Source organism: Bombus flavifrons, chromosome 7 (genome assembly GCF_040668555.2).
Source record: "Bombus flavifrons isolate JBK064 chromosome 7, iyBomFlav1_principal, whole genome shotgun sequence".
In the NCBI taxonomy this organism is placed as follows: Eukaryota; Metazoa; Arthropoda; class Insecta; order Hymenoptera; family Apidae; genus Bombus; species Bombus flavifrons.
In genome coordinates this window covers 6,392,201-6,416,773 of record NC_138448.1, presented here as the reverse complement: position 1 = coordinate 6,416,773, position 24,573 = coordinate 6,392,201, and the positions used below count along the sequence as shown (strand labels likewise).

The window sequence follows — 24,573 nt, the reverse complement described above, 5'->3', positions numbered from 1 at the left end:
AATCAGTAATTTGAAAAACAGGAAAATAGAAATTAAAAGGGCTGCATTGCGTTGTCCAAAATTTTTGTATCAAGAAACTTTTCAGTTAGAAGATTAAACAATTTTTAAGATATGTGCAAATCTGAGAACATTTCATTAATTATATTAATTATTATATTTATTATATTTATTTTATAATTATTATATTTTAATTTCATTATTGCCACTTATTGCGCTGTGTTGTTCATAAACTGAATCACCAGATTACATTAATTATTCGTCTTTATCAAAATATCTAAGGACGTGTGAAAATATCAATATTAATTTAGAATACAACTGCAAGGGTAACTTTTGAACAATTCTTGAAAAATTTCTAAATAATACACGAAGCCTCATAAATTATTTAAATTTTCTTTGTAATCAAAGAAATAAGCGCATGGGAAAAATGTTAATCAGATCGAAATTAAAATGGAAATTTAGTAAGAAATATATAACGAGGAAGAGAGTTTCATAACTTATTGATTTATAATCAGTAAAAATTGTTTATAGGTATGAATATTTTATTCCTTTACTTACAGGTCGATAATAATTTTTGCGATTTTCATTACTTTTCTTCTCTTAATTCGATTCTAACAGTAGTTTAATTAGATTTTACACAGTACAGATTTTTGTTACATTCAAATTAACTTGGAATACATTTCAATCTCATAATATCGTGGGGCATTCGTATTCTGACCTGTTGTGCGATTCACGGATTCTTTAGAGTATGTAAAAATGAACAGAAAGTAATTCTCAAGGTAATAAAAAGAAATTGAATATTTATACCTCATGTGCATATGGCCTTTGTTCAATTTCACACAAACGATTCTTTAATACAATAATTAAAAAGATACATGTAATTGCTTCATTTACAATTATATGCGGACATTTCTTTCTTAAATTTCCATGCTGCTATCATTTAGCATTTTTTTCTAATTATTTTTAATGTCGCACAGCTGTGTTTTACAATTTTCTATATTTATTTTCTAGATTTATTTTCTAGATTCGTTAGAATTTTTTACAAATAGTTGTTGAAAGCTTAGGTATTAAAACTTGCTCTAACTAATCCCTAGATTATTTTAATTATGGTAACTGGAACTCTAGTAACAAGCATCGCAATATAAACAAAATTAAATATACGTTCTGTAAAGAAGTCCAAGTGCATTCATTGGCATCGTGCATATATTTTATTTCTTATTTAAAAATAGAAACTATTTTGTACATTATGCTCAGAAAGACAGCTTGTCTTAATCGACTTAAAATCGATTAACGATAGGTTCATTAACTTATGAGACCGACTTACAAATTTTTCAAGTACGAAAAGTTGCAAATTATTTCAAAGAACACATAGTGAATTGCTCTATCAACAGTCTCGTGAAGATTGTACATCCAAAAAGAAACTATCATAACAGACGAAATTCACCTGACATCTTCCAAGTTTCTTAATACGTTCAATGCGGGAGGATTTTTAAAATCCCAACCCCAATGACGAAAATTTTCTCAGTTTTCTTTTGTTCGCTTAATTGTATTTGAAAATAGTTGGAAATGTATTATTCAATATTGAAATTATTAATTTGGTTAGAAATATTTAAAATTACCGATATTTTGGAATTTCTCATGTCACTGGGAAAGAATAAATTAAAAGGAGACACAAATTCGTCTATATCATAAGAATAATGCGCGATCAAGAATCGTAGAAACAAAGCAGAAACCGTTGGAAGACGGTAAAGCGATAGATGATCGAGCATGAAGATCTAAGGGGGTTTACAGACTTTCGATATACATTATACTTCAAGATTCCCAACTAAAAGGATCAATATATAGTGTCAATATTTATTGACAAACCACATTTTCGTTAAGAACCTTGAAATATTGACAATATTATTGTTCGTCTAATGGCATAAAGTGGCTATCACCACCGTAGAAACATTGATGCATTGATACGCTTGATACATTTATCGATTTCGTCACACTGAAGCAGCTACTGCTCGATACATATAATACTTACAACAATAACATACACACACATACACATATATGTATGTATATATATACATATAAAACAATAACATATAAAATTCACCGAACGACACAAGAAAAAATAACAACATGGTGATTCATAATTCGTGTCACACACTCCTGTACGTTCAATTGTTCACACACTCGCGGAAATAGAAGGAACATAACGTCGACGTGTAATCATTAAAAATACATTGTCACTCTTTCTTCCTGTCCATCTGTTTTAATTCCTGGAGATCCTCAATTGGAATGTCGGCATCACCATAGCCCCAAACATGACTGCCATCGCCAGATCTGATCGCTCTGCGCCGAACCATCGCTGGTGACACGTATTTGCGATTGTAAGCCCAACCGATGTGTGCAAAAGCGTCGATGAAGCCCGTGGTCAAGTTGAACGTGTAGTTTCCAAGTTCTCCAGTCTTGTAATCCCACGGAAATACGTGATGAAAGTTGTGCCAACCTTCGCCTAGAGCCGCGATCGAAACCACTACGTTCTCCACTGGAGAGATGTATCTGAAAAATTTGCAAAATTTTTATTTGATCATGAAGAAGAAAGTTCTATCGGTAGAAGTAATATCATTTGAAGTATTTTGTGACGAAGGAGAATATACATAGAATGCAAGTTTCACCAAACGAGAAATCTGACCGCAAAAGGGTGGGCACTTAGTTCTGAAACTAAAAATCATATGAATATATAATGCTACTTTCAGACTTAGAACAATGACGCAGAATTAAATTAATGAATCCCCTCTGAAATGTATGGAGAATTTTTGTGATCTCGTGGGAGAAAGTTTCTTCGATGGAGGTAATTTTGTGCAAAGTATTGATTTTACGATAATGGAGAAGCTTGGATCTTTGTACAAATTTATTTTCTGATGAACGCTTAAATAAATGGATTCTAATCAGAGATTTATCTCGCTGATTAAAATGAATGGAGAACTGAAATTTCACACGTGCAAGCGCGTGATGTTGTCTTCAAGTAACTCGAAACGACACAATTTAGATATTTGTGATTTGGAATTTATTAAAAATTGATTGCTTACTTATCGTAAGGTCGTTGGCCCCACATGTGAGCCACGCTATTCACGAAGAAGGCTATGTTGAGCGTAACGCAGAAACGAAAGTTGAAGTTCACCCAGAAAGATGTCCAGACAGATTCTGACCAGAAGTAGCAAGGCACGCCGACCGGAAATCCAATGGTTAGAAGGGCAAACAGAGGTATGTAGTATCTGTAAACGAATATATCACTCAACGAAACTTATCAAATTATTGAAATTAATTCCTAGAATTCAGAATCATAAATTCTCGAACAATATTTTTTTTCTCGATGGATTTACCTTTTTTGCCACATGACAAGTGGATCAGCTTCCAAGTCGCTCATGTCCACTGCTTTTCGTTTTGCGACAACATCAGGATGAGGTGTTGTGAAAAGCCAGCCCACGTGGGCGAAGAAGAAACCCCTTTTCGCGTTGTGGGGATCCGCATCGGTTTCACTGTATTTATGATGTACCCTGTGGTCCAACGCCCACGCGTATACGTGTTTCTGTAGATGAAAAGTGTTTGTAAATTGTTTAGAAATTGTTGAATATTTAGGGAAATTAAGAAGGAATAATTATATTTCGACGTTCGAATTTTTTCTAGAAATTCGTTAGAATAATTTAGCTATCGGAAATTAATTTCTTAGATATTTATTTTGGTCGCAGAAAATTAATCTTTTAGTGATTGGTTATTGAAGATTCATTTCTAAAGAACCAGTTAATTATCAGAAGATAATTTTATAAAAACTCATAAAAATTGGAATGAAGAAAAAATTACGAACTTGTCCAGTTATGGTGAATAGTAATATTAGTAAGAATCGAAGAGGCCATTTCGCTTTATACGCCCTGTGGGACCACAACCTGTGAGCCCCCGCGGTTATACCGAATCCGGAAGTGTATATAACCACGAACGCTGCAACAAAACGCATCATAATATTCATAGCTCTGGCTTCTGAGTCCAACGTAACAAGTGTATTTCTAGTTCTACTCTCGCATCAGACATATTTATAATCTGAACTTGATCACATACAATGTATTCACAGTACAGACATATTTATATTATGCAATATATTTAATTTAATCATCTAAGCAGTAATGTGAAATCCTCCGAATGATAAGACAAAAATTTATCTCTGTCTTCAATGTTTGAAATTTGTATTATCGTACCGATTATCAAATTTGATACCATTAATTACACCTTTAGTTTTCTCAATCTCCTTTATCCTCTCCAATTCTAAGAAAAATTCTAAAATTTAATTTAATGCCGACTAATTCTCGTTCATATAAATCATTCGATCCATCAAACTTATTTACGATGTAGTTTGCAAATTCGAGAAAATATTCCACGATGATCAACAGTTGTTCGTTACAACAGCCTTACATAATGTTTCGGAAGCATGAGAAACGGATTAAATTTGCGTATTTCTAACTCCACGCAATCGGATTGTTTCCAGTTCGTTCATATTCCCGCTTTCATTCATCTTCCTGCCTGTTTTGATTATCGCGTGAATCATCACCAAATATTCGAGGATTTGTGCGTTCCACACGCGCGGTTAACCAAAATCAAGAGGAATGTTCCGATTCTAATATTAGAAGGTGATTAAACTCGAGAACGATTTGCTTCTGTACTCTCATTCATGCTTTTTTCTTCGGGTTTTCCACATTTTTAAATATTACGCTCTACATCCACGATCCTAGTGTTGTAAAGATATAACAGTTTAAATGGACGAAAGAATTTTTTAATTTCTATTTCTCGAAACGAAACGAAACGAAAATTTTGTAAATTTCTGTTTCTTAATGAAAATAATTATTTAAAGATTGTATCGTGGATTTCAACAAAAATTTCTATAAACGCTTTATTTTATCGTATTTTGCACTGTACGTCAGAGTTATTCGTGTTATGGTCGAGAATTAGTTCGGCTTGTCGAGCATCGATGACGAAGTCCACGTAATTTGCGAGGCCAAGAACAGTGTCATAGATTAATAATAATCAGAAAATGGCCTCGGTTTATTTCTGTCGTCGGTTCGAATTTTTGCAGCAGAACCGTTCCGAAGTCAGCACGCAACGCACTTCCGTCGTGGCTCTCGTTTCTGAAATGCATTATGTAATGATCGAGACACAAGAGTTTCATCTAATGAACTACATGTCGCTTTCTATCGTTCCTAATCATAATGAAAGTACGTTAAAATGTTAGTAGAATTTATAAGCGTGAGTAAAGAACAAGGATATTATTTAGAAGCAAGATATTATTGGAGAAATTTTTACAAAACCGTTGTTTAGAAGACCCACCTCCGGCGATCTTAACTTCGACTTAAAAAGTTATTAACAAAATAACTTTTATAAGTAGAACGTACGTTTTTGACACTAGGTGCACATTTAAGGAGTCAGCACGTGGTACATACGTGTTGTATACAATTGTTCTCACATTTACCGTTTTGTTCCGATTCCTATTAGATTTGAGTCAGTTTAATCTTTGTCGCCCTTACTCAGGAGTATAATCCTGATAACGTATGTGATGGTCAAGGTCACTGGAGGAGAGTTCTTTAAATAGCAGTTTTATCGAAGTTTTTCTTATACCTCGAATTTTCCCCTTTTATTCCTTCGATATTTTATTTTTCGATTTTATATTAATTGTTAATACAACTTTGACAAGAATATTGTAGGATCGGAATTAGAATCATCGATGACCAACAATATATATTTACATATCCCCTTCCATGAACCTCCGCGATCGATGCTTAATCTGATTGTTGAGTACTTCGTAGAATTTTCGCAGCCCAGTTAACTATTTTTCAGTATGATACGTAACATATGATAGCACAATACAGTATTGATTTCAGATTCTGACCTATGAGCACAATACGTATGCATATGTATATTAATCATTGAGAACGCTGAATAATAATAAATAATAACCGATGAATCAGACAGACATTAAAATTTCAATGTTTTATCGACTTGATAAACGAATTATCTGAATATCTGAATATCTGAAGAAATATGATCTATCTTGAATGAGAGTGATGAAAAAGTAATATTGAAGTATTGAGAAGAGTAGGTGTGATTACATCGCTACTACTGTTTTATTCTTTAATTTAATCTTCTGTTATGTCATACAATCTACCGTGCTGATACTATATCATCTTCAATGTAGAGTATTGTAAAACGATTCTTACATTGTGGATTACTTTTGCATTTGAATTTTAGTTCGATTAAACTTAATTTTTATTTTCCGCTATATATTTATTTCTATTATCTATCTTTTATACGATATACTTATTTTTTGTTATTATACAATCTGTCCTGCGATCTAGCAATTTCATGCTCAAGGATATTTTTTTTACTCTTGATTGACGAAAAATAAATATTACCCTTCCAGCAGCTTTCTAGGTTATAAAAAAATCAATTTCTTTCCTGGATTCATACAGTGCGTCATCGATCGTATACAATATGCAGTCGCCCACAAAAGTCTTCGTACATTCTATAAAAGGTTTCTTCGAAAATCAATTTCATCTAAACGAAGCACATTAGAACGTCGTACAACGACCACATATCGTTACACAGGTACATCGTCAATTTTTTTACACGCAAAGCAGTGATATAACGGTTCTTAGTCATATTAATTAATACAGAGTGCAATAACTTGGTAGTCAAATTTTCTAGCATGTCATTTGAACAACAATGACTTTTCTCATATGGTAAGCGAAGATGTTCGTGAGTAATTGTATGCACACGGTGTATCGTTGAATACGACAGTGTGAAAGATACGGAATATTCCCTCATCGATAATAATAACCACGAACAAACATAGTTTAGATTACACTTACCCCATAACGTGGTAAGAAGCTTGGCTTCGGTGAAGATAAGGTACAATCCGTAAATGCAGCCTACGTGAACGAAAATTAACGCGATCAAATCCGGCCACGTGATACGAGGAACATATTCCGCTTTACTGCTACGATAAGTTTCGTCAACCGCCAAATAGTCGTCTGTTTCAGCCAACTTACGATTCTTCGAATCGTTTTCCTTATATTCATCTTTCAACTGCGACACTTCGCACGCGGTGGCTGGAACTCGATCCTTGCTCGGAGACATTTTTATTTCACTTTTCACGAATTCGTCAGAAAATTGTAATTCAATGGAGGAGGAAGATATTCAGATGTTATTCAAATTTACTTCTTGCATCGTAGCTTCTTTCGAAGGTGGTGATATCAGTTGGGTGGACGAAAAATATTTCCTGTAACAACAATAGGTGAAGCGATTATTTTCAACTTTTTATCCTATAGTTATTGTGCAATCGAAGCTTAATGGAAATATAATTTGAATGTAAAGTATATGTCCTTCAAGAAGAGCAATTCTCTCGTGATGTTTCATTTGACTTAGTCATTCGTTAAGAATTAATGTCGCGTTACACCGAAAAGTTATTGATAGCTGTTATGAACGATCGGCTTCCTTCGGCTTTCAACCATCATTCTGGAAGTTTAATTAATAAGAAATATACTTCATACGTCTTTTAAGAAAATTTCATAATTTACATTCCGTCTTTTCATATATTATATATTAGTTCAGTATTAGATTATTGGGAAGTTTATTAAACCAAACAGGTCGCGTATTTGCCAATGATAGACTTTCCTTTTGGGAACTTTATTCGAATTATAATCACGTGTCTTTGAATAAAATTCCGCAATTTGTGTTACTTCCTTTGCTATAAGCTATATATTATTTAGGAAATGTGTTAAACAACCGCGATAGTTTATCAATGATAAATTTCTTCCCTTTTTTTATCTAATAAATTGTAGAAACAATGTTACACATGAAACAACGTACAATGTTTCTTCCGGCTATGCGATCTGTGTAGGCCGGTTCTACAATAAGTGAATACCTATGAATCGTTCAATCACTGAAGGATATCACTATACGCAACCAATGGTTGAGAAAGACTGAGTGATACAGCCCGACTGAATGCTAAACGATAAACTCTATCGATCGTAGATATTGCCATGTGTGGTATCACTACATGCGTTGATAAAATAATTTATTTTCAGATACTCATTACCATCGCACGTGATTGTATCCTTGTATTTTGTGAGTATTCTTTTAGTTTAGTTTACGTATCAGTTCCGACGATCTGCAGAAAGTTCATTGACGACCTTTATAGGTATTTTGTAGAACAAGAAATTACATTGAGAAAGAACAAAAAAGCAAAGTTGGAAAATTACAACACTGAGCTTTTTTATTGCAATTTGTAAGATTACTAAAGTTTCTAGATATTCAAGAAGATGAATTTTCAAATAAGTTCCTAGCTCGAATTAAATCGTCACTTATCGTTTTAATAGATAATAATTTTTGCAATAGAAACGCCGTTACATGTGATGTATATACTGACAATGTTTTAAGTGGTGTACGTTTATAGCAATTTGTGCTTTCCGATGATATCTACACCTGGTTCGAAGAATTGCTCTATGTTATGATAGGTTATTGGTAATATTCTCCCTAAACGTGACAGCAAGGTTCAAGCTTCCTGTCCTTTACAAATGTATTGGCTAAAATCTATTATTTACTAGATAAAATATAGATGGATAATCGGGTCACGCATTAGTCTTGAAAATGAAGGACAAGCAAACGAAATATTTCGACACTTCTACAATGACACATTGAACTAGAAATAACTTAGAATCACAAATAATAATGCCGAAAATCAATTTAAATTAAATTAAATAAAATGCTTCTTGTTCGAATCGTCAAATAACGATTAAATATCGTAACGAAAAATTATGAAAAATATTTAACTTTTAATTTGTTTCATTTCTAAATATTTAAGTCTTAACTATAGAAATTTTGTTGCAATTGTCGCAAATAATTTTTCTTCTTAATACGTGCGTAATCATTTCTTCTACAAATCCCAAAATTCTCCACCGTGTTGTATTATACCAATAAACTAAAAACTCAAAGTCATTTCAGAGACGATTGGTTCATGCCTAAAACATAAATTTTTCACCAAATGCTTTGGTTTTGCTTCAACTTTTTTTTATATTGTGTACCACGAAGAATATTAAAGGGACGAAAGGAAGGAATGCTATCGAAAAACGTTCTATTAGAAAGACGAAAAATAGCGGAGGATAATGTGACTGGCGCCAGTCTTTCCGAGTATACGAATTTCATATTCGTGTTCTTACTTAAACGTATCGTGATTCTCGTAAAAGTTGACGTAGTTACGAACGTTGATAAACACTCAATAAAGGAAACGGATACAGGAACGATTCGACTGGCGCCACGTATCTTGAACACTAGGGGGTGGAGGTAATATTCCTTTGCTATAGGTGATGTTGCTCGTTTTTATGTTGATGCGTTAGAAAAAGATGCACAGTAAAACGAAGAGAAAGCATTCCGTTGGAATAATTAATTAGGAATATTTTAATTAAGAAGATAGTCAAATTTTCTAAAGCAGAATTGATATTCAGGGAAGATATTATTCTCTGTTCGGTTTTCGATTATGTGGATCATGGATATTATTCACATAACATTCAACAATATCAATATACTTTCTTTTTCACAATTTTCGACTTTCCCACTCTTCTAATACAAGATATTTATATAATCTGGTAAATAGTTATTTTTATCACGGTCCTTACGAAATGAGTTATAACCCCTTGTATATGCTTCGTTATTTTTCAATCAGCGCGTCCAGTTCGTTCTCGGAACTCGATCAGATGTTCACGGAAAATTACGTTACGAATCGAAACGGTATTTACGAATCTCGTTAACGACCCCTTGATTGGACAATACGTGCCGCCTATATGTAGACGACTCGTAAATAAGTGTAAAACTACTGTGTCAGACTTCGGCCAAAAACGTTTGGCCACATTTCCATGACGAAGAACATACTCTTTGGAGCTTTTGTACATAGGAAATGCAAAACTTGCTTTGCTAATACGCTCGGTTAATGTCCGACTGCAAATCGATACGGTACGTTTGCCGTTTCGGAAAGGTTCGACCCTGTTGCAAAATGCAAGAGCTCCCGTCGACTGGTAGATGGTGCAAACGCTTTCGCCACCCTCTGCCCATTGCTCTACGCCTTTTTGTACATAGCATTGTATACTTCTGAGATGTTGAAAGAAGCATAAAAGAAGCATAAATACTAGGACAAATACGGCTCAAATACAGTCGTCGATTCTGAAAAATATTTTCTTGCGTGACGTGATGATACAATGGCCGTAGTATTTAACGATCTAAATATTATCCGTATTATTATATCGATTTCAACGAAGATATTCAGAGAAATGTGTAACAGGCATTCAGAATATTAAGAGCAACATGTAAAATTTATCTTTAACTTATAGAAGCCTCAATATGAATTTCATGCAATGAATTATACAAAATCGTACGAATGAATTATTTAGAACAGAATACTTCCAGAAACTATTTTCGAACAGAGATTGACACAGCTCTGCATCGTTTACTTCAAAGACACCAGGCAGAGGTTTACAAAGTTGGGGCCACCAGGATTTTAGCGTAGAAAGTTACGACGGAAATTTGCTTCGGTAATAGACTGTTTATACCGCGTGACTTGGAAAATTTTCGCCATATTTTATACGTCGACGTCGACGAAGTATTGTTCTTCACAGGTACGATGCAAATAGTTATAATAATGACATTGAGGAATCATGGACGATAAATGGCGGTACTTAGAAAATTCACAAGGTCTTGCACGTCGATCTCGTAAAAAAGTACAGACTTCTAACTGTAGCCAAATCTGTCGGAGTGATAAACATGCCAAAGCGATGAACTTTATGTAGTGTTTCTTATGGAATTTGATGTTGAATTTGATTGAACCATGTAATAGAATTGAAACATTGAATCTCAGTTTTCTATTGACAAATTTGTCTCATTCATTTAGTTAAAAAATGTATTCGAAATTAACGTGTACACTCAGCGCCGAGTTATTTCTGGCCAATGTTATATCAATTTGTAATAAACGTTTCTTTTCACATTTATCAAGCAAGCCATAATATACTATCAACGTGCAAATAGTATTTTTTTCCAAGAACTAGCATCGAAATTTTGCACCCCGAGAATATTTCATAAAGAACCATGCATTAATTTCCTGATCAAATATATACACGTTTTACATATCAATTGCGTTTTAGAATTTTCACCATAGTGTCAATCTTCTCTGCAAACATTTCATCCTGACTTTGTTATTAATTTCTTTTTTTAGATTTATTTTCGATTTATCGGCTCTCAAAGAGACACGTGTAAATATCCAGTAAGATCTAATACAATCTAAAATTGAATTTAATCATCGTAAAACGACCGTGCGCGTAATAAGAAACTTGATTAAGAATAATTACGTCGAGTACACGGTTGGAGCTCCGTCCATTATTTTTCTTTTATTAAACATTCGATATAGCCATGTCCTTTGGTAAATGATGATTAATTAAAACGCAACACGGCAAACGTTGGTAATTAGCTAATGTAAAGAGTCACAGCATGTAACGAATGGGGAAAAAGAAGAATCTAAGGCAAATGTTGCAATCGATGTAGATAGATAAACACAATAGCGATCGTATTTGATCGAGAAATAGCCGGAATACGAACGACAGGAACGATTTTCCTTGTTCGTCGCCGCGGGAGGGTGGGCGTCTTAATGGAAAAAGACACCGTTTAGAAGAGACAATTTAGAAACTCGTAAAAAGGCGTGAAGCACTTGACATCACGAAACTGCAAAAAGATTATTTTCAGAGTCTTGTTGCGCAATAATTTATCAACTAATATCACTGATATTAAGGAATCAACAAGTTACACATAATAAGTGGTAGATATTTTCTTTACAATTTTTGTTATTTTACTTGCGACACTTGTCACTTATGAAATGCCTAATAACTTCTAATTTCTAATTTGTAATATTCTCTCGAATAATTTTCCATATTTTCGATACTGGACATAGTTTTATGGTTGTTAGTAGTAAAGACTTTCGTGTATATGAGAAAGAAAATTCCGTGATTCATAAATTTGCAACGATCTAAAAAATTTCATTTTGCAATTCTTCTACCTTTTATCGTAACGAAGCGAAAAACAATCGATCAGCTTTCGATATTACGCATTATCCGCTTACAAGCCTATTTTAAACGACATTTAAGGACAAATAAGAAGCATAAAGAAGGGAAATAGATTATCGACGATACGTTTATACAAGGCAGTACGTGAATGAATACATCAAGATCGATTAGTGACGCACGAGACTAATAACTATGTGTTTTTACAAATGTGGGACACAATTTCTGTGTCGTGGCTCGCCTTCCATTTACGACGATATAATCTTTAATCGGAATTTATTGTTGAGAATTCATAGTTCACGGCCGAATCGTTCTTCCCTTTGGTAGGTCGTGATTCTCTATTGAAGTTGATGTGAAACGATCAATCGATGACAATCGAAATAATATCGTTCGTAAACTTTAATAGTTTCATTGAACACTTTTTATATTTCATTGATCTTCGTTGTTTTTAAATTTACGCTCTATCGCAGAAAAAACAGAAAATGAAATAAAAAAGACTGAGGTCAAAGTTTGCAGTGATCTTTAACTAATCGCAGGTCTCATAATCGAAAATGAATAGGTGTTCGCACCCGATATTACGCCACTTACGAGTAATAACGTATACTCTTTGTATCTATAAAGACTTGTTAACGAGTCTCTTAAGGCTATCTGATATAGTGATGAATCATTTGAACATACAAGTGTAAGATGGATACACGCGCTGTATTTAAGACGCGACCACATAAGACCAATCATCGATCTGAATTCCTATTTAACGTTTTGTAAACGAATGGCGAGCTGGACTTTTTGCCTTCGGTCTCGCTTCTTAAGTGTACGTTAGCATTTACGATTACATAATTGAAAAAAATGGTAGCTTTGTACTTTAATAAAATATTGATCAATCGTGTGATCGAACTTGAGCAAATTCAGTTCAGCCAAAGGAGCATACTGTTTCTGCGAATCCTCAAATAGGACAAGATAAAACTTATAATAAAAAATCTCGTAATTGCGATCCATTGAACGTTTATCAAACTAGTTCTATGAAATCGTACCTCGATTATGCTAGAATTTCATTCATAATCGAGGAACTACCGATATAATCAATCACTACCGATTTATGTTTCCTGTTTATGGCAATTTCCATTGGAATGCCTGACTTAAAGGAGCACATAACTTCTAACCTTGATTATCTTAAATCATTGAAGTTGTAACAAATTTATTTCCGTTCATAGAACTCGTATTTTCCATTAGGGTAGATTAGCACGAGACGAATATTCCACTTTAAAATTGTTAAAAATTTTCTGTCATATGTACGTAATCGTTATATGAAAAATTTGTTACCTTTTGAAACTTTGAAACTTACAATTATCGAAACTATGAAAGTATCTATTATATGTAGATACTGGCAATTTTGGCAAAATTGTTATTGATTTTTTTTAAGATAAAAAGATATATTCTATATATTTGTTCATTCTCATTTGTTCATTCATTTGTTCATGTTTATTTAAAACACACTAAACATGGGTAGTTCTAATGTTGATAAAATGAAACGAAGCACATGATGCTTCTAAACAGACGTTTACGTAGTATTATATAGCACAATAACATATTACACTAATTTCCTGCGCAGTGTACGTAGCTAAAAAATTATTTGATTAAATAAGAATTCCACAACGCATACGGAGCCAGCGCCTATAAATAATTATTCTCATCATCGCGCTCCAAGGCTGAATCTAACATGAACCACGTATGAGTACAAGCATATTATATATACGTGGTACAGGTGCACGTACTATGCAGCTGATGATGATCCAGCGGATCACGTCGATATTTTCACGTATCTCTTCAAGCCAAATCTAACCAGACGTCGATCTAAAAATATACTCGAAAAATAGAAACATCGCTGTCCATGGTATCGGCATAGTCGTTTATTATATTAGCGTGCATCGAATGCGTACCTCGCGGAGGTATTGTCATTCGATTGGCGCAGATGGGCGTTGCGATATCGTTCGTGTAATTAGGATCTAAAGGGGCGTTTAGATTAATATTATTACCAAAATATTTAAGGTTTCCGACATTGTATCGTCAATATATTGACAGATATATATATCGATGGTCTAGAAAGACTCTTACGTAGGATAATGTTGAGAACCATAAATATCGACAATAATATTGATCGTCTTTAATTCTCCTCTACAATAAGATTGCGTCGGACGCAGTTAGGGTATCCCACATTGCAGGCTGGTTGGAACACGGTTAGTAGTTTAGCCAAGTAGCAAGTAAAGCTGAATTTACATTGCTAGCTTTGAAGGATCATTGCGGATGAAACGAGAATGAAAACGATGTTTTTTTATGAATCGTTCATAGTGATCATTCGCAATGATACAGTGTAAATTTAGCTTTATTTGCTATGTACTTAAATACATTTAAACTACTTGCCGTGCCTGAACTAGTCTGAAGAGGCCAATCCTTGTCAACAACTTTCGAGGTCACTCAAGCCAGATAAGAAAAAGATTCCGCTTTGACTCTTACAAATTGTCAAGGCAAGGCGTGGATCAATTAAACTGACGCGTGTGTAAACTCTCATATATACTTACGTAAATCGACGGTAGAACTAGATATTCAAGAAGTACGTAGAAGTCGACAAGAGATATTGGTTCGTTGTCTCGTCTATGTTTCTATACGCTTTCTTTATTCGTTATCAATTTAACGAAGAAAAAAGTACAAACTTATTATAATGGTTATGAGTTGCACCTGTTTACCTTTCACTTGTATGACGACACCACTTTATGAATCATTTTTTCCTCTAATATTCGATTCTGTTTATTAAAAGTGATCGAACAGTCATAATTTAACACGTGCATATCGTTGACAGCTACCAGTTATATGTATTTTATCACCGATACGATGATTATCTAATCGATCAGCCTTTACAGTACACTTACCTTTCCAATATAATTCTCTGTTGAACACCCACATGCAAAATCCATCAAAATTCGCATTATATATCCGTAGTAGGTTTCTTTATTTAATTGATTTTCAGATCAAATGATTCATCGTCATATTTATCATATCGTGTTGTATCACTATTTCAATGATTATCTGATCTATCACTCACTATAATAACATGCTTGACTCTTAAACATGGTTTTCCCAAATCTCCATTAAACACGCCTTAGCGCCAGAGAAGCATTTCATAGCATTTATCAGTTCACATTAAATCACCATTTAATAAGATTATCTGATCGCTTATGATTCATAATATCGGCTTCTTCGACACAATTTTGTACTTTTTCACCTTGAAAACTCCAAGAAACTTTCGGAACGCAGATTTCTCTAAGCATCTGATTAGAACCGAATTGAAACACCTGCGATGACGCGACTACTATCACCACGGATACGTAGAATTTAACACAGGTGTTCTCTTCAGGTGTTTCGCGGCTCTTTCAAGTCAATCAATTGGATCATGATAACTCGCAACTGGAAATTCTGGAAATTGGGGTTTTACGATCGCGACATCGTATCAGTTGGAACGATATCTGATAGCGACGAAGATTCTTCGAAATAAGGAGGAGAACTTTTTCGAAGAATTTCGAATGTCGATTGGATGAAAGTATTTAGATATGTGGTAGAAATGGATTACAGTGTGACACCTGTCCCTTCGTGTTATTTGTAGCCGGTTCCATGCTTCGTTCCGCGATCCGCGTGGAATAAACACTGTCCTGATCGCAAACTCGCGCGCCTCGAGTAACAAACTCGCTCGTTCCGTGCGCGTGTACTCACGCCGCCACGAAACACGCCGACTAGACACGGATCGGCACGAAGCATGGGAATCTTTGGTTAGATCTGGTTCCTTGTGTTACACAATACGTTATTTGCTAATAAATAATAATTAGCTATGTTTTTATAAATGGGTACGCATCACGCGAAAAACTTTTAGTAAAAACTTTATAAATATGTCTCAGGATTCAATGAATACGTGAAAACTGATATTTAAATTTTTGTATAATATACATATGCTTGTTTTGTGAATAGAAAATTATGTATGTTTTTTAATGTACGAATGTTATTTTATAAAAAATTTCCTTGAATCCTTCGCGGATGATGACAGATGTAAGAGATATACGCAATACCTCTTTAGAAATAATTATAGAGCTTGACGATGAAGAGTTTCCACGGTATGTGTTTTTATTTTTATATAACATAGTCAACGTAACATAGGGTCCTTCGGTGAAATTGAAATCTCTCTCCTCGATTAAATAGTCGTTGATTGTCGTAATTCTTCGTTGAATTTCACACGATATTTTGTAGAGAGGGAAGGTATAATTCTGCCACGAATTTTCACAATATGTCCAAAAACGTAACATAAATACAGGATGCAAATTAATCCTTTGTGTGATGCGATCGGTCCGCAACTCGAGAGAAGATTTTATACGGCAGACGAATTGATCAATTTCATCGACGTTAACCGTTTCTGAAAAATGAAATATTAATCGTATGTTCTGATCCTAAAATCAAGGAACTTTCAGAAAGTTCCAATTAATTTTAATTTACAAAATTCTATTTATTTCTTTGCGAATTCAAATCATCAACTAGTGGTAATTCTAACAGCAAAGTTCTCGGGTAATTTCTTTTTCATTGAACAATATTCATTATACTCTGAGCCATCATAAAACGAAAAATCTCAGGAAGATCTGGAGATCAGTGATGTGATAAAATTTAAAGATAATTAGAGATAGAGACGTGTAAAATGCTACATTTGCTACAATGCTAAGCGACTAGTAACGTTTCTCAGTATGTTCTTTGATAATTGACAATATAATGAGGCAGCAAAAAGTAACGTCGATTTCATAATTGTTCATGCATTTCGTGCGAACATCCTCTTTGTTAGTGCAAGGACGAAAAAAACAAAGCATTTATCTTTATTATTATTCGCGGAAGATTTATTGGAAAGATATCGTTGTATTTTATTAGAAAAATTTGCAAAATATTTATTTCTATGTCACTGTAATAATATAACTTGATTTTTATCACTTTTAAATATTTTGTTTACACAAAATCTGAGTTTACACAAAAACTGATCTATAAGTCTGATTCATGTATAAAATAGCGTTTTTAATTCCGTGATGTCAGATGCTTATTTTTTAAGATTATACGTCAGTCTGTAGCAGCAGTTACACAAGAATCAACCTTGCAAGCCTATTATACTAGTTTGAATTCAAAGGTCGCGTTCAAACAAATGTAAGAATGTTTTGAATATCTTATATCAATCTTATTCTTCGTTATTATTAGTAGACATTTCGAAACTTATTTCAAATTCGTATCTTCATTAATAATCCTATGCCTGATCATCGATATTATACAATTTTGAGAACATTGAGCAAATCTGTCAATTTCATTTTTATTTTATTTATTTGAAAGATTATTTCGACGAATTCATTATCTTCGTTAATAATACCTTCAATCTGATTACTCGGAATATCGTTAAATATTGATTTAAAACATCTGATGATAATGGGAATACATCATTTTTCTGTCGTGTCAAATAATTAAGAGATTAAAGTTTCTAATAACAGGTAGCTAGTTCGTAATCGGTATCGATCTCGATTCAGATCTGTCTCAGCTTCAAGAATCTAAATATAATGCGTTGAAAGCAAATTATAATTCTTTTTGCGGTTTATGCAAATTCATATTTTAATGAACGTAAGTAAAGAAATGACACGTAACTAGAAATTGGTTTTATTCTTCAAATGTTATGACCGCTACTCTACTTTGCGTATCTTTAAGTATTATGTCTATTTTGTACGTTTTAGCGTATTTCAGTTCGCTATGTATGCATAAACATCCGGAATTAAGTTATTATAGTTATTTAACAGAAAGAGACGACGAAGGCTGTTATCATTGTTACGTTGCGTGCAATCGTAACGTAAAATTATTACAGAACCACTAAGGGAACTGATTCTTTGATTTCTTATCAAGTAACGAGTTATCAAGATAATAAGTACGAATAATCCTACAACAAAATGAATCACGGATATAATATTGAATAAGAAGATTGTTTATTGTTTCCGTCTAGAGTACAAATGTCAATAGTCGTTTTATCGTTATGTATTACCATCCTATTTTAAATGTGCAATATCATTCTATTTTACAACCGTTCAATTACAACCTTACAATTAGCGACTTAGCATAACAGTTGAATCGTTTAACTATAGTCTTAAGAAATTTCAAAATCGTAAAAAATTTATTCGTGGACGAATTGGTATAAAAAATTCTCAAAAATTTACTACATTGATATTGATTGAATTCATGAAATCCTTACCTAGGTTTCATTTCCTTAATTACGTCCATAAATGTGTAAAGATACATAAACTAAAATAACTGAATTTGGAAATTCGAATGTAAATGTAACCATAGCAAGAGAGAAACTTTTCATCATCGATCAGATAAAGGACAGATCTGCTCACCTCGTTCAACTTCGTATCGCATTCTCTGAGATACAATCGTTCATGAGATAATAGACGTTTTGTTATCTCTGTTTTCACCATGAACCTCCACGGTCTAGAGCGGTAAACGTTAGAATTACATATAAACTATTAAACAGCAGTATCTGCTTCACATTAAGATCCAAGACAAATTTAATCCAAAATGACTTCGACCTCAACAGAATCAACCGTATTATCGATAGACTTATCTGAGAGAAATCTTCAGAGAATACAAATTCGCAAGATGTCTCACTGTTTTCTTTCCACACTGTTCTGTTGAGGATGCAACAGATCTCATCGAAAGAATCTCCCACAAGTACGATATGAAAACAGTTTTCTTTATACATATTAAGATATCACAAATAATCAGCTCCACGGGCTGAAGAACCTACTCCAATAACTAGAGACACCAGGTCTCTATAAAATATCCTGCTCACGTGGGAAGTTGTATATCCTTGAAACTGGAGGAGTGTGAGTACATTGGTCACAGAACGCGAAAATTACATGAGACCGAAGTATACGACTGTGTATACGACAGCAATAACAGAATAACAACTAATTACGGGACAATTTTTATTTTTTAAGCGATCAGCTGACAAATTAAAAATTCCGTTAACTGATCAGCGAATCCGGAAATCCACGTCATCTTAATCACCGGCTCAGAGGTTCCAATCGGAAATCGTCGTCATCCTGATTACCGTTCCGGAACGACCTACTTAAAAGAGTGTTTTTCCAGAATCATAGCAGTATCAGTGCGACAGCCTGATGAAGCCAATCGCAATGCTGGCAAAAGTTTGGAATTCTTTTCCTTCTGATATCGGCCCTTTCCCGGAAGCCTCAGACAGTGTTAGACGAAGCAGCGTTAAATGTACGAACGTTAAGCGCAACAGAGTGAATATTTATCAGAAGAAATTACGATAGATAACGAGAACCAAAGGTTAATAAGAAATTATGAGAAATCTATAAATTGTTACGTATTGAAATGATATGTAAATTGCTTTTTCCTTTGGCAGAAAATATTACAATTTTAATTTTATACAAATCAGAGTTTCCGTATATGTATATCGATGCTCGCTGGTCGCTTCAGTTTTTAACTGTTACGCACGATTATTCTTGTGGTAATTTGCCATTCGATACATTTTATCACAGTGATAAGTCGACGATTAATACCGTGAAGGTTTAAACGAATAATTACTTGGCAAAAAATATACAAACTATAATAATTATTATAATTGCCACGAATTCTACCTCATTCGTATTTTTATTGAAAGATATTTGAAGGACATCTGTACCCTCGTGTAAAAATCATTTTATTTTTAATGAGTTTCTTAACGAATTTTTGTTTTAACGATTTATTGTCATAACTTATAGTATTCTCCGTCTTTGTAAATATAATTAATGAAACTATCTGAGAGTCAAATATAACGCGGTTATCTGTCCCTAACAATTCTCTGCAGACTGTACTCTATTCCCTTCAACAAAGTAGATATTAAATTATAATTAATAACGAGATATAACATTGCGTATGGAGGACACATATTTTACAAACACATAATATGTACTATTTTGCGTTTTATATTTTAAACTTTAAACGCCATTTTAAACTTGCAACAATTTCAAATTTTCAAGAAATCTTCCAAGAACATTTTAAGTCTCTCAAAGAAAATCAATTTCGTTACCGTCCGTGAATGTTATCGACGCAGTCGAACGAATAAATAGTTCCCAACGCCTCCGTCATTGACGTCGGTGGCGCTATGCTGAATCGTGCGCTCCTGAGGTCCGGGTACGCTGGGCTTTTCGAATCCATTAAATATTTCTTGTAGACTACGATTCTTTCCCTTTTTTTACGGCAGTGACGCGCATGTACCGAGGGGTAGCTACCCCCACGCGAACAACACGGTTTCGACACGATAGAGGGACAGAAAGGAGCAGATCGGGAGATAGAAAACCGCAGTCGAGCTGGGGGGTGGTTCGATGGTCGCAACCCCAGATATCACAGCGCAGTTAGGCTCGTTTTCCATACTGATTCGAAGTTATTGACTGATTTTTTCACCGGGTTATCCATGACGGTGGTTTTTCTATCTGATCAAATATCGGTGATTTACTTACTCTTGAATTAGAAAGTGTATATAATTGCACGTTAAGGATTGCTCATAGATAATGTTGTTGCTAGGTTATGATAAATCGCATCGAGGTGATAATTGACGTGACTGTTTGTTGTTTGAATTTTAAGTGGATAATATTGAGTAGGAGTTCGTTTTGACCGATGATGGGAGATATTCATAGAAATAAATAGGATATAGTATCGAAGTGAATTGCACACGCGATTTAAAGGATTAATAAGCTACCGGGTGGTGAAATTTGTGTTGTGTAAGTTGTTAAATATCGGTCGTGATATTTAACTCGGATAATTGTCATCTTTATTCGCGTTGCACTGAAGTTAATGTCTCGTGAAAGTTCATGTGGGAAGTTCGTTAATTAAAGAGTTCAATTTTTATTCGAAGCATATTGTTCAAGAATCGCGGAATATCTTTTTCATTTCCTAGGCGAGACAGGTAACATTATTTATGAGTATCTTTAACAGTGTGTCGTTAGTCGCTGAAAAATAATGCACGTATTCATGAAAAGCAACTTCTATTCTAATTTCAATTTGTTTTTCATATAATATCTCATCTCGTCGAATTAGTAGAATTGAACTCCTAGCCTTATTCGACATTTCTAGCAGTTGATTGCTGTAACATCTTGAGGGATGTAAAATATAGAAATTTATTACTATACAAATACTGATAATATTGTATTGGAATTACGCAGACGTATAACTTAACGTATAATATATTTATAATATACTGTTAATATTTGTATAGTACAAAATTTTTACACGATAATACATTGTAATATTTTTCACTTAATAGTCAACAGTATAATATACAGGGTGGTTGGTAACTGGTGGTACAAGCGGAAAGGGGGTGATTCTACGCGAAAAAAGAAGTCGAAAATATAGAATAAAAATATTTTTTTTTATTTTTTTTTTTTAATTTTTCCATCGACAACGATCTACAGCGAGATCCGTTATAACGTACCGCACGCGTACCGAGCGAAAATTCAAAGTCGATTTTCTCGAAAACAAAGCCTCAAACGAAAAATTTTTATTCTACGTTTTCGACTTCTTTTTTCGCGTAGAATCACCTCCTTTTCGCTTGTACCACCAGTTACCAACCATCCTGTATAATATATATTACGTTACAGTTTACGATTATATTATTATAATTATAAAATCTTTTATATTATCTTTGTTAAATTTATAATTCACTAGTGTGACCGAATTTTATAAGCCAAGAAATTAAATCACACAATGCTCCAATGGTGCGTCTATTGTAACGTTCAATATTATTATTATTTCGAGGAAAAGTTATTTAAACGAGGGAAAGTTATTACTACATAAAGATGCTTCAATGTTCGTCCACTTTCTTATAAAGAAAGTTTGAAAATTTTGCTTTTATCTGGTTTCACGTCCCATGCATGTGTACGTGGACTTAATTACCAATTACTAGGCAGAGACACGATTTTGCTCATACGATGTTTCAAATTTCTTAAATTTTTATTTCCAGCTACTAGTTATTTTACTGTATATTTTCGCCAACTTTTATGTAGGAATTCGCTTATAGACAGCTGCAGGTAGTAACGATATTCGTACATTTATAATTTCCAATTTACTTATATTTATCTCATTTGTAATTATGCTTATCGATCTACATTCCCATACGTTTTATTCTTTCCAAACGTTCACTCACGACATAATATATCCATGCATATTCATCTCGTGGAACACTTATAAAACCGTAAATCGAATAACGTCGCCATACCGTTCGTCACAATTAAAGTAATTAATTGTTAATTGCTCGAGCTAAAGCCTGTAATCTCGCATTCTAAGAAAATAAATTGTTAAATGCGAAATAATACAATATTATAGAAACTAAACACTAAATTGAAGAAATTCGCAGAAACTTTGATCGGTTCCGTCATTTTAATAGCTGCACGTAAACTTCACGAACATAAAATATATCATCTTGCTTCCAATCTTAGAGATTTGTTCATTTCCATTATTTACCGCCTTTAGCTTGAAAGACAAAACCTGTGCCTCGGTGATCTTTGCTAGCAAGATATTGTTATTAAAAGCACTAAATACCATACCTGATATTGACAAAGCCACAAACGTGGAAAGTTCTTCTATCTGCAAATCATGCGTCAGACTGTCGTTATTCACCGCTAACAAGAAATATTTTCCGAACTTTTTAACGAAACAACCTCGTGTAAAACAACGAATTGGATTAGCTACAACGACATTTTGTCAGCAAAAAGCTCCTTATCGGAGGCACGAAGTTGGCAGTCATGTGTCAATGGAGCACAATCTCTGACACGTGAATCGCGTCTGCTGGAACTGTACACTTTCTAAATCATTATACGAGACTCGCTCAATTTTATTTTCAACCTAAACCAGCCGTGTGTCCTTCTCGCGCGTAATAGCAGATGTGTACGAGAGCTGAGTACCGTTTAACACGTATGAATTGCCCGAGGGCAACTCGAAAGTCCAGCTGGTTTCGTTCGAAACGGAACTTCATCTCTGAACTTCGTGTTCCCTTTTTCATGCTCTTCTACAGACATCCTCACAGACATCCTTTCTGTGTTCTGCTTCTTTATCGACGACGAACTACACTGGATCATTGAACAGGTTCGGTCAGATTCGATCGCGAGAGAAAGTTTCACTACTAATTTTTCCTTTTTCGTTGCTAAGGTAATTGACGTTTCGTTGTGGTTCTCGATGGTTGTAATTTGTTCGCCAGCCTCTTGGCACTTGTTGCGTTTCGATATGGACGCGGATGATATTAAAAGAACTGCTGAAACTCGTTTTTTGGCTATAGGTCAAATTGATTTTCAGTGCGATACACGAAATCCTATGCTATAAGCTAAGTGACTTCTAATCTTGATCAACGCGATGTTAATTTATCTTGGTTCGCAGAGTAATTTAATCTTGCAACACTAATACAACTTTATGATAATGATTATCGATGATAGCGTTGTTTGGAACTTGGAACAGTAGTTAGGTTTGGTATTGAATGTGATTTAATTAATAAAATTAATTGCATTTTCTCCTTTAAACGTGGTTTATTTGTGGAAAAATAATTATTAGAGTTAGGATTATCCGGAATTTATGGCGACAGTCGGATTTCTGATAACGATTATTTGTTTCTTCATAGTTCTTTTAACTTGTGTTATTAATTGCGTTTGGTTTCGAATATTATACGTATACCGGACCGATAGTTTTCATTCCAAGTTAGGTATTTAGAGAGATCGATATTTCTATGCATTTTGTGGCCGCACTTATTCGCCAACTCTTTCTCAGTGTCAGATGTAGTTGTACGTTAGTATCTCTTCGTGATTATAGTATCTCTGAGTACTTCGTAATACTTGCAATCGAAGATAATGTCAGCTTTTAGTTCCAATTAACTTCCATAAAAATATAAATTCGTATCTCTAATCTATCGATAACAATTCGTATGATTAATATCCGAATATTTAATAACATATCTAATGTAATTTTCGTGTAAATTCGAACGAGATTTAGATTTTGATAGATTGGCTTCCGAATATTCTGCCATTCGTGTATCTAGGCCATTTTAATGTTAGGTCAAGGATACATTTTTTCCTCTCGACTCGAAATCACATTCTCTTCATTCCCGTTTATAATCACTTGTTGACGGGAAGTCGCGTTTGTAGGAAAATAATGATAATTATTTGACTTTAATTAGAGACAAACGAAAAATAAAATACTAACGATAAGATACATTGATAGTTTGTTATACATATATGGATGATAATTCTGATAATTATTCTATTAGTAATTCCAAAATTACATTTATATATTTATAATTCTGATAATTATTTTATTTTACATATTTATAATTTTGGAACTATTATCA

The 24,573-nt window shown here is 33.8% G+C and overlaps 2 protein-coding genes across 14 annotated transcripts in view; one reads left to right on the top strand and one right to left on the bottom strand.

Annotated features, from left to right (window-relative positions):
- Window positions 1-518: 518 nt before the first annotated feature.
- On the bottom strand, window positions 519-15,910 carry LOC138181588 (acyl-CoA Delta-9 desaturase). Of its 11 annotated transcripts, none has more exons than XM_069116537.1 (9): window positions 15,056-15,282; window positions 14,244-14,929; window positions 14,069-14,134; window positions 13,904-13,982; window positions 6,903-7,312; window positions 3,857-3,987; window positions 3,375-3,580; window positions 3,081-3,266; window positions 519-2,550 (listed from the first exon to the last, which is right to left on the bottom strand). In XM_069116537.1, exons 5-9 carry the CDS (start codon window positions 7,168-7,170, stop codon window positions 2,235-2,237), a joined length of 1,107 nt encoding a protein of 368 aa, XP_068972638.1. In that variant the 5' UTR covers window positions 7,171-7,312; window positions 13,904-13,982; window positions 14,069-14,134; window positions 14,244-14,929; window positions 15,056-15,282; the 3' UTR covers window positions 519-2,234. The 11 variants fall into 11 exon arrangements, with proteins under 11 accessions (XP_068972638.1, XP_068972642.1, XP_068972640.1 ...); XM_069116541.1 differs by having other exon boundaries at window positions 14,704-14,929; XM_069116539.1 differs by having other exon boundaries at window positions 14,708-14,929.
- The window catches only part of LOC138181587 (acyl-CoA Delta-9 desaturase), a 45,815-nt gene continuing 24,357 nt past the window's right edge, over window positions 3,116-24,573 (top strand). Inside the window, exon 1 of one of the 3 annotated variants that reach the window (XM_069116534.1) lies at window positions 3,116-3,255. The gene's annotated coding sequence lies outside the window, so the exon portion shown is untranslated. Of the gene's footprint in view, window positions 3,256-20,543; window positions 20,665-21,131; window positions 21,151-24,573 lie in introns of those variants that run through there. The other 2 variants (XM_069116535.1, XM_069116536.1) reach the window with 2 other exon arrangements.